Source organism: Dermacentor andersoni, chromosome 4, assembly GCF_023375885.2.
Source record: "Dermacentor andersoni chromosome 4, qqDerAnde1_hic_scaffold, whole genome shotgun sequence".
Classification (NCBI taxonomy): Eukaryota; Metazoa; Arthropoda; class Arachnida; order Ixodida; family Ixodidae; genus Dermacentor; species Dermacentor andersoni.
The window spans coordinates 119,744,241-119,755,747 of NC_092817.1; the positions used below are offsets into that span (position 1 = coordinate 119,744,241).

The window sequence follows — 11,507 nt, forward strand, 5'->3', positions numbered from 1 at the left end:
ATTTCCCCTATGCTTTCCTTGGTGTATTTGTTTGTTGGCTTCTCGTGATATGATTAATAAAAAATCGAGCCCCTCGGTAAGAGGGAGCTTCAGGTCGGACCCAACTCCGACGAGACCTATTCAAGTACATGTAAAACGCAAAAACATTTTCCTGAAATAACCCATGGACCGATTTTTATGACATTTGTTGCATTTGAGAGAGAAAGTTGAATTCTAGTGACTGTTGGAAGAGGAATTTCGATTTAGAGCCTGAATATTGTGAAAAAGATTTTCAAAAATTCTAAAGCTTGAAAAAAGTAGAAGCACGAACTTTATAAATTAATAGTTCTGCATCCATTACAGATATCGCTGTTCTGTAAATGGCATCCACTATATCATTGAAAGCGGACAAATCTGATATGTAATTTTATACCTTACATCAATTTGTTACGTTGTGTACAAAGGTTCCGCAAAAGCTGTATTTCCATATCAATAAATTTTTTGGGATTCATGTGTACCATATCAATTTTGTCCGCTTTAGATGCACTATTAGATGCAATTTACAGAATTGCGATATCATTTTTCATTGCCAAATTGCCGGGTTGTAAACTTGATAGTTTCGTTTTCTGAAATATTGCGATTTTTGCCCATTTTTAATAAAAAAATTCACAACCTAAATGAAAAATTCGAAACAAATAGTCACTAGACTAAGGTTTCTTTTAAATCCAACAAACCGTCAAATTTGGTGCAGTGGTTGCCGAGAAAAACGATTTCTCCTTCTATATGTATTTACATAGGAGAACTCGAGCTTCCTCTTGACCCCTTTTCTTCTCGCTCTGTTCTTGTAATTAGCAGGCAAAAAAAATGAAACAGGAGAGAAAATTGCATATTTTTACTCTGAATATAGAGCAGACCAGAAGCGACAAGATTGCCGACGTGACGAAGGATACAGACAGACAATTGAGTCAGCTATTAATCCGCGTAAGAACCTCGCGGTACGTGCCTGCCGCGCGGGAGTTTTCCAGAGTTGACCGCTGCACCTGAACGGACGGTCTAATGAAAAATTAAATTATGGGGTTTTACGTGCCGAAACCACTTTCTGATTATGAGGCGCGCCGTAGTGGAGGACTCCAGAAATTTCGACCACCTGGGGTTCTTTAACGTGCACCTAAATCTAAGTATGCGGGTGTTTTCGCATTCCGCCCCCATCGAAATGCGGCCGCCGTGACCGGGATTCGATCCCGCGACCTCGTGCTCAGCAGCCCAACACCATAGCCACTGAGCAACCACGGCGGGTGGAGACGGTCTAGCGAGTGGCGGGGAAAAGTCGGGAAGGTCGTGGCAAGCACTCTCCCTGACACTTCTAATCGCTCCTCACTTGTATAGACACGAGTGTCCGAGATGTGAAAATTTTGAATTGTGCACGCTTGTGACATTACACGTGTGACGGTGTGGTGGGCATCAAGGTGTGAAATAAAACAAATCTGTGGCGACTTAGCGGCAAATGCGAGGGAAATGCGTTAGCATTACGTCGCACTTTGAGGTCCCTATTCCAGGATTTAAACCAGACATATCAAATTATTATTATTATTATTATTATTATTATTATTATTATTATTATTATTATTATTATTATCAAATTTTTATTTTATTGTTTGGGTCTGTGTGAGAGTTGTGAACACTATAGCAAATGCTTGTTAGTATCTCACAATTACTGATCTACTTTCTGATTGCAAAGCGTTCAGCGACTTTTTAACCTGATGTGTATGTTCAGGTATGATTGTACGCAACTGCTTAGTAGATGTTTATGGGCTTAGTAATGTTGCTGATTCAGCTGATAGCCCACATCCCTCTCCAGGATGTTTCCTGGATAAATAAAGGTGAGTTGGACTCCCTATTACAGCTTCACTATTTTTGATGTATGAGTTCCACAGATTGGCATACATCTCTTTTTTCAAGGTTTTTCCAACGTGTCCGGAAAAGCGTACAAAGCATGAATGGTAGCCACTTTCAAGATTAAAACATCTAGATCCTACCGTTCTTGAACTCTAATCATGTTCCCCACATTAAAAATGTTGTGCACTCGTTTTTGTTTTTCTATAGTCACCTGAACAGTTATATCGACTGTCTTTTTTTCTTTCCTCTACCAAACAAAGGTGCTTGGAACAGCAGCATCTGCTCCTTGGACGACCTGATGAGGTGCGCGCTAGTAGCTACGGAATCCAACCTGCGTGACGAAGAGACACAGATACGTGGCCTCATTGCTGTCATAGATCTCAAAGGCTTCAGTGCTCACCACTTGCTGCAGATGACGCCGCGCTACATGAGGAGGGTCGTCGCCATTGGACAGGCAAGCAGGCGAAACGAATACAGTTGGTGACACAAATAAAAAAAACTGGCGCTACGAATTAATAGCTTGCTGAGAAATTAGTTATAAACGGCTTTCGAGAAATAAAAAAATACTGTTAACTGAGTACAACGTTACGCTTAACTCAGTGTATTTCAATCCCTCCGCCCCATCTGTCTTTCTTTTTTCGTTTATTTCATTTTATTATTCCTTTTTTAATTTTACTGCTCGTTTTTTACAACCCTACAAGTCCTATATTTGCTTGCGTCCAATTTAAAAAAAAAATTAATTATGGGGTTTTACGTGCTAAAACCACTTTCAGTTTATGAGGCACGCCGTAGTGGAGGACTCAGGAAATTTTGACCACCTGGGGTTCTTTAACGTGCACCTAAATCCAAGTACATGGGTGTTTTCGCATTTCGGCCCCATCGAAATGCGGCCGCCGTGGCCGGGGTTCGATCCCGCGACCTCGTGCTCAGCAGCCTAACCCCATAGCCACTGAGCAACCACGGCAGGTGCGTCAAATTTTTCTTCGATTACCAAGCCCATCGGATTGACGGCGCCCGCTAAGATTCCGCGATTTTTTTTTCATTTCCTGCTTTTTTTTTTGTTCCTCCTGCTTGGAAGATTCAAAAGCGAGCCCCCGTCTCTGGCCTCCTTGTGGTCACAATTGAATCCCACCTCTCCCTTAATTTCCTTTCCCAACATTTCCACTTCCCCGTGCTGTTTATTCTGTGCCTTTATTCTCCTCCACCTGAGCAGATGGGAGAGAGCTAGCTACACCAACGCTGTCCAGGAAAGCGTTTCGCTGCTTTGACAACGACAAGTTGTCTTGTCCGAATGTTGGCAGCAGAGGTATTCGGCCACGAGAGATATCTGTTCTGCCGTTGTCGAGCACGTGGTGTTTTCATCTTCAAGCGTTACCACGCATGCCCAACCACGCAGGCCCTCCGTGTAGCGCAATGAAGTTACTAAACTAATGAAATTTCTGGAAGTAAAATGCATCGGAAAATTCATAAACTACGACTTACACACAACTTACATGCATGATAGCATCGGATTGTAATTCGTATATACGATAAAACATGTTACGCGGAAGCTCAAACACAAACCCCTTTTTAACGCCATAGCGTTTCCAGCTGCCGTTTGGGGTATGTCTTGGTAGGAGAGGCGCGGCCCCCTGGGTTCCTTTGGCACCATCAAATCACACACACACACACACACACACACACACACACACACACACACACACACACACACACACACACACACACACACACACACACACACACACACGCACACGCACACGCACACGCACACACACACACACACACACACACACACACACACACACACACACACACACACACACACAAAGCTCGCCTTGGTGCATAGCGTTCGCCGCCAGCGTTTCCCTGTGAACATTACAGTTACATAAGCTGCAGTTGCCGGGAAGCGTGAGAAGCACTCGGGGATCTATGAATGTTATCGCGTTCCACTCTTTAAGGAGAAGCTTACGCGTCCTTCAATTTTTACTTTGGCTTTCTCTCTTTAGTTTAAGTTTTATTGTTTTTAAATGCATACGTGGGAATATACCTACCCTCATACACGCTACAGGGTAATTGTCGAAGATATCGACTTCAATACGGGGTTTTCGCAATAACCGTTCTTTCCTTTCTCTCATCTCTTTAGGACTCACTCCCGGTACGGATAAAGGGGGTCTACTACCTCAACACTCCAGCTGTCTTCAGGATACTGCACGCAATTGTCAAGCCATTCCTCTCGGCAAAAGTGTTGAGCAGGGTGAGATACGACATAAGAGATATGGCTGCCCCGCGACGCAACTCGGTGTGCGGGCTCGCATTGCGTTTCCACTCAAGTGGTCTCCGAGTGCATAGCGGGCATACATTGTACATTCGACGCCATCGATAAAGCTGAGAACCGCATGACGCAGTTGCTCTAGTGATTTGCTCGCGGCGGAAGGCCGTGGGTGTCAAAATGGCGTCGAAACGACGCCTCCCCGCACGCTTGAAGGGGTACTAGCATATTTACGACTATTCGCTTTTCTTTTTTAGCCGTAACTACACATCATAGAGCACAAAAAAATTGTCAGAAGCCTCAGGGCGCCGTGAATAATTTAATAGCTTTCCTCCAGCCAGTTTCCATTGCGTTTTTCCAGGAGGATATTGTGTGGCGAAGTTAAGACACAATATGTGGTCAAGAATGCAGTAAAAAAATGGTAGCTAGGATAGCGGCGCCGGCTCGTACACTCCTGCTTTATTTAAACTTCTAGGGCTACGTCCGCCATCTTGTGTGGGCCACACTAGCTTTCTGGGGAAGCGCACTTGTAGAATTCCGTATATATATATATATATATATATATATATATATATACGAGGTGTGACACAAAAAAAACGAGACTGGTCCAATAACTTATTGTACTTACTGAATCAGTTAGTTAGTCCCCTTCAGTAGTCCCCTTCAGCATTCAGCATGCGGTGCTGCCATTGCTGGTAACCGGTCTGGAACGAGGTTTTTGGAAGGCCCTTCAGGAGATTCTCTGTTTTTGCCTGAGGCTCTTCAACTGAGGTAAAATGGCTTCCCTTTAAGCAAGATTTAACTTTAGGAAGCAAAACAAAGCCGCATGGAGCCAAATCAGGTAAATAAGGAGGATGCCTCATCACAGTAATGTTTTTGCTGGTCAGAAACTGCTTGACAGATAGGGCCGTGTGAGCGGGTGCATTGTCCTGGTGCAACAGCCGTCCATCACTCCACAACTGTGACCTTTTCTTCCTAATTTTTCCACGAAGTCTTTTTAGTACTTCAATGTAGTAGTGTTTATTAACAGTCTGACCACTGGGAACCCACTCAATCATTACAATTCCATTAATGTCGAAGAAGACAATTACCATTGCCTCGAATTTTGATTTTGACATGCGGGCTTTTTTGGGTCTTGGGGATCCTGGAGACTTCCACTGCATTGACTGGCGCGCACTTTCTGGGTCACAGGTAAAAATACATGTCTCATCACATGTTACAACAGATACCAACAAATTTGGCTCGTTTGCAATGCGTTCTAACATGTCCACACACGTCTTTACGGCACTGTTTTTGGTCAATGGACAGAACTTTTGGAACAACCTTCGCACAAATCTTCCTCATGTGTAATTTGTCCGTTAAAATGCGTCAAATAGCTTCCCTATCCAAGTGAACCAACTCCGCCACTGCACGAACACTTAATCTTTGGTCACCACTGATCACTTCACGAACTTCGGCAATGTTTTGGACTGTAATCGCTGACCTTGGGCGCCCAGCCCCGTTCATCATCTTCCGCACTGTCCCTTCCCCCTGAAAACCGCTTATGCCATCCAAACACACGAGCACGAGACAAAGTTACATCTCCATAAGCCTCGCTTATTATTTGAAATGTTTCCGTGGCTGATTTCTTAAGTTTCACAAGAAACTTGTTGATTCGCTGTTCGATTTTTACATCAGACATTTTTCCGGCATAATGCAGTTGCATATGTTCACTCAATGACGCAGCACTCCTAACCGGCGGGATCGATTCCATCGAAACTGGACGCATGAATAGAGGAGGTGTGTGGGATTACGTCAGCAAAACAGTTGTTGCCAACTCCACTCTTCTTTCAAGCTACACACTTGGTCTCGTTTCTCTTGTGTCACACCTCGTGTATATATATATATATCTATATATATATATATATATACACGTATATATATATATATATACATATATTAGATTAACATAACTGTGTGCCAATGGTGGGAAAATGTAGTAGAGTACGGTAGAGCGTTAGGCGGTACGACGTCGTTAGAAAACTTGCAGTCGACGGATGAGGTCAGCTGCCACAAGATATGAGTAGGTCGAGATCTCTTGGAGAGGCTTTCGTCCTGCAGTTGACGTAAATTAGGCTGATAACGACGATGATGAATAACCAGTTTACTGCTTCCTTTCCAGTTGCAGTACCTTGCGGGCGACATTTCAGAACTTCGTGGCGTTGTCCCGCCTGAGCTAATGCCGAAGGAATTCGGAGGGATGCAGGAGGACTTCGACTTCCAGAAACAAGAGAAATTCTTCCACAGCAAGGAGAGCTACTTCGAAAAGATGCTACAATGTGGTTATCAAAGGAAGTGAACGGAGCGTTCACGCCATGACGACAAAAGACTGGTTTTCAAGTGCCAATGCCGTGCCAATTTAAAGGCAATCATTTGCAGCTCAAAGGACGTCATGGATATGTAAACCTGTCAGTCTGCCTGCCCTTTTACTCAGGTACCATATCTAAATATATTACTCTATACAATTGTCATTATTTGCACACGTGTAGAGCAATACGTGCAAAACGGAATCACGCCACACGCCGCATACGTTGGTCGCTTATTTGTAATTTCTTTCTGCAGCCATTGTTCGCCACCACGCGAGAACGTTATGCGTGGATGTGTTCAAGGAGTCTCACTATTTTGTGCTTGTGCACGCTTGAACATTTTAGCTGATCAAAATTATGAACCAACTAGTTGAGATGCAAATATCCTCATTGTACGACCGTTTTATTGCGATAGAAGTTATATGCACACTCCAAGCGCATTTCTGCCGTCGCCGTCGCCGTGAGGTTCCGTATAAAGTCCAAGGGCGATAAAATCGTCGTCGCGCGCCGTATGCTGTATGCGCGAGTGTAAGTGTGCGAGGGTGAGCCGGCAATCACGGCTCTATCTTGCGCAAGAAGGATTGGAAGCGCGGAGAGGGTAAGTGCGCCGTCTTCCGTAACGCGCAAGGCTCCGGGGGTGGGCTTAGCTCCCAGTGCTTAGCTTGCACGGCAGCGTACGGTTGCGCGCGCCGTATATTGAAAGGGATCTGCAGACGGCTCAGGCCTTCGTGCGCGCTACAAGGTCGATTCAAATAGGTCGCGAAGCTTGGGGCGAAAAGCGGTTCAGTACAGATTGTCACCGACATCAGCATGGGGGGTTATGGGAGCAGCGATTGAAGCGCGACAATGTTTGGAGGGAAAAAACATTGAGACAGAAAAACGCGTTTTTTAATTCAAACGAGACACAGTTAGATTCATTCAACGAAAATAAAATTCCTAGTCAATTTTATATATTCCTGACGAGTTAAGAAAATACAAGTTTATTTTTATTATTATTAATAAATGCATTTCTTTTCAGCGCCCATCGCTACAGGGGGCGTTGACGCCACTATCACTCGCAATGCAATGCACGTCTTGAAATGGGCAGAAAGGCGCACTCGTAAAGTTCACCTGTTAAAATACGCCCCCCTCACACGTTGTGCTTTCTTGCGTGTAGAAGTTTGTCTGAATTTGGTGACGCGGGTAGCTTTATCGCTTCTTAATTTGTTCAGTCAAAAGTAGTGAGTTACGACCGCCAGATAATTGTGTAGTTGTTTTCGCGTGACTGCGGTGACCGACGGGCTTGACATCCAACAATAGGATCAGCACTCTACACCTAAAGCTTTCGTCGGCCTCCAAAGAAAGTATGTTCTGTGCAGGGATGCGATTTCGACAACCGTACGGCTGGCCTTTTCCTGCATCGCTTTCCACGCTGAAAGCTCGAAACGCCCATCAAGTCGAATGGCGGGGCATTTGAATATATAGCTCCAAAGGAAGAACAACAAAACAAATTTCGCGCCTTCGAAAACAAAATGACGTCACTTCTGCTTTTAACGGACATAGCGTCACATTATTTTTTCTTCCGCCGGAAGTGTTCCCACCACATACAGATGGCGCTAAGCCCCATGGACCGCCGATGGACCGCCATGTTTTGAACGTATGTGCTCCTATGGAAGCTTCGCTACCAGGTATGTTTACCTTGCGCGCTATTTCTTGCCGCTCTTGCGTTGAAGTGATAGACAGCACGGTCACTTCGCTGGCTGCTGCTGCCGCGCTTGCTCACACCAGCGTTTTGACAGCGAGTGTCCGCGCTCATCGAGTGTGATGTGTTCGTGTTTGCTTGTGCGCGCTGACACCATGCTTGTTCATTCAGTTAGTAAGTGAATATTTCCAAATTTATATGGCCGATAAAACTATTATTGTTACGTCGTATAGCTGTCCACTAATTCATTATGCAATCGATGCTCCGCCTTTCGTGCGAAACTGCGACTTTCTTACTCCAACAGAAGAGCAGCAATAAAATACGTAAAAGAAAATTATGGGGTTTTACGTGCCAAAAGCACTTTCTGATTATGAGGGACGCCGTAGTGGAGGACTCCGGAAATTTGGACCACGTGGGATTCTTTAACGTGCACCTAAATCTAAGTACACGGGTGTTCTCGCATTTCGCCCCCATCTAAATGCGGCCGCCGTGGTCGGGATTTGATCCCGCGACCTTCTGCTCAGCAGCCCAACACCGTAGCCACTGAGCAACCACGACGGGTAATAGAAGATGAAGGTATATCACTTTTGTTATCACAACGTTCAAAAGCACATGTCTCCACTCGCAACTATAATGCTGCCACACAACCAACCGTTCCGAAAAAAAAAGATGCAGCAGATCCAACTTGCCCTGTTTCAGTCTATATGCAGCGAAGCTTCTCATCTGTCTCAAGGATGCGCAGAACGAGGAGCTCTGCAATGCAATGCACCTACTTTTCTTTAATATGCGTTTATTTGCGCACAAAGTGAAAATATACAAGTCTCTGGACCTATAGCCACAAGGCAAGTAAAGGGCCCATAGCAAAATAGGCATACAAATTCAATGACAAGACGGAGCTACATATCGATATGTGTCACATAGAAATAAAAAAAATATTTAGACAACCCGTGAAAACAGCATTGGCTGAGGCTTGTCCCGTGAACTTAAATATTAGAAATATACAATAAGTGAAAATCATAATTTGTATTCTTGCGATACATGTGAAATATATTTATAGTTCTAATAAATAACGCCTAAATGACAGCGCGAAATTCTTAATTTTACATTATCGGGGATTTCATTCCATACGGTATAGTATCACTAAATTCAAGTAACCTTTCACCGTAAGTATTTCGGCATATATGTAAGTTACTTATTTACTGTGGCAGCCTTTGTGTTTCTTTTTGGGTGTTATACGTACACTGTCCTATAGATGGTAATTATACTTCTGCATATGATAAATTATACAAGCTACACGTAGCTTGTAAATTGATTTTATAAGTAAAATGTGGGGAGTCTGAAATAGAGGTCTGCTCGGGTGCGTGTATTCCGAGTGCGTGATAAGAGCTCGTTTCTGTAATCGAACTAAGGGTTCTAAATAGGTCGAATACGTGTTGCGCCAAGACTCGATACAGCAGCTTAAACGACTATGAACAAATGCATATTATAGTATACGAAGAATATTAAAACCTAAACAATCTCGCGCACGAAGTAGCATGTGGCAACCATAGGCAACATATGAACGCAAGTTCCTTAGTTTGCTTTTTCTCTAGGTATCATAATCAAATGACAGGCCGAGATATTTGTAAGTGTGAGTATGTTGTAGACTTTGAACACGAATGCTTAACTCTAATTGCCCAGCATCTATTGTCATTCTTCTAAAATAAATAATGTATACTTCGCTTCTTTGATGCTAATAGTTAACTGATCTTATTAAACCACATCTGAACCCTGTCAAGTTCATCACTTATTTTGTTTGGTATGCCTTTCATGTTGTCACCTGCAAATACTAATACTGTATTGTCCGCATACATTAACGCGTAATATGTTTTAGTACGGAATGAAGGTCGTTAACAAAGCCAAAAGAATAAGGGCCCAAGAACTGAGCCCTGAGGTACTCCTAAGTGGATTGTTTGCAGGTTGGAGAAGAAATTATCCATCACGACGCATTGTTTACGGTAAGATAAATAGCTCGTGATCAAGTGTAGTGTGTCCTCTCTAAATCCATACGATTTATCCAAAGGGATTGAACGGTTAACAGTGTCAAACGCTTTTGTAGCTTAATTATACACTACCACAGAAATTTTGTTGTCATGTAGTTCTTTGTAAGGACGAGGAATGCGGATGCCATGAACCGCCTGGCCATGAATCTGTGTTGGCTATGGCTTGCAGTGTTGTATTTCAAAAATATTTCTTGAGGCAGCATAGTAATTTTTTTTCAAAAATGATGTTTATCATTGGTAAGACCAACTGATCAACAATACGAATTTTCAATGTGTCCGACGAAATGCATAGGTGTTCCAGTTACTTTTGCGCTTCAATGCATAAAACAGCGTTTTCTTAAAAGTAACTGGAAACTACGATGCATTTCGTCGGAAAATTTGAAAGTTCGTACCTCGAAAGTGGTGCACTCCAGAGAATTCGTTCCAAGCGCATACGCCTTGAGAGAACTCCCCGGCTATGATTCATAGATTACAATATATGCCGTAAGCTAATTAATTAAACAGGTAAATTACGTTATGGTAATTAATTTTTGAGGCGTTCTGATTTCTTGGAGAAATAATGGCAGCCTCATTGAGTAATTTAGATTAAGGGTTTCTTAAGGGTTTCAGGCAATTTCTTTTTAATTTTGGACCTTCTGAAAACACACTCGGTGTAAGGAATACGGCGATTTTCCCCTGGTCATGGCCGCTAGCTATCGCATTTTCGCGGGGCCATTTTCTCGATCGTCCCAGTTTGAGCAGCATTTCCTCCACCAGCATCAGCACATGGGTAGGATACCCAGCCTCCTCAAGCCGCGCAGTCCGCTGCTGGAAACTGGCTTTCATTAGGTACGGGCATGATTTTAAGGGGGTTTTTGAAACCCGTGTTAGGCATTGGGGGGAGGGAGGGGGGGGGGGGGGGGGGCTCTTCACCAATTTAAGAAGGGCTGAATGAAATAGCACAAGAGTTCTGACAACTAGTGCTATGTAAGCCCCGCAACTCCTACTATATGTTGAGATGAACTGAACGTCGAGAAACCGAAGTGCATCATCGACAGGCATTTTAACAGTCACGTCAAGTTGTCTCAAACACTCGCGAAAGATCGTAAAGGTATCAGCACATTTTTCTCTGAAATTTTTACTAGGGCAATTCAGAAACACTAAAAAATAATTGGCAAACCTTTGCCCGAAAGGCAAAGCATCGATTGTGACAGCAAATTAGTGGACGGCTGTACGAATTAAGGATATTTGTTTTATCGGCAGTATAAACTTGTGAACATAGACATACTAACTAAATTAACAAGCATCGTGTCATG

The 11,507-nt window shown here is 43.5% G+C and overlaps 1 protein-coding gene across 2 annotated transcripts in view; it reads left to right on the forward strand.

Annotated features, from left to right (window-relative positions):
• The window catches only part of LOC140217363 (alpha-tocopherol transfer protein-like), a 30,739-nt gene extending 24,085 nt beyond the window's left edge, over positions 1-6,654 (forward strand). For both annotated transcript variants that reach the window (XM_072287908.1, XM_072287907.1), the window contains exons 4-6: positions 2,136-2,329; positions 4,019-4,129; positions 6,306-6,654. In XM_072287908.1, the coding sequence (XP_072144009.1) occupies positions 2,136-2,329; positions 4,019-4,129; positions 6,306-6,482 (482 nt within the window). In that variant the 3' untranslated portion in view covers positions 6,483-6,654. The remainder of the gene's footprint in view (positions 1-2,135; positions 2,330-4,018; positions 4,130-6,305) is intronic.
• The last annotated feature ends 4,853 nt before the right edge of the window (positions 6,655-11,507 follow it).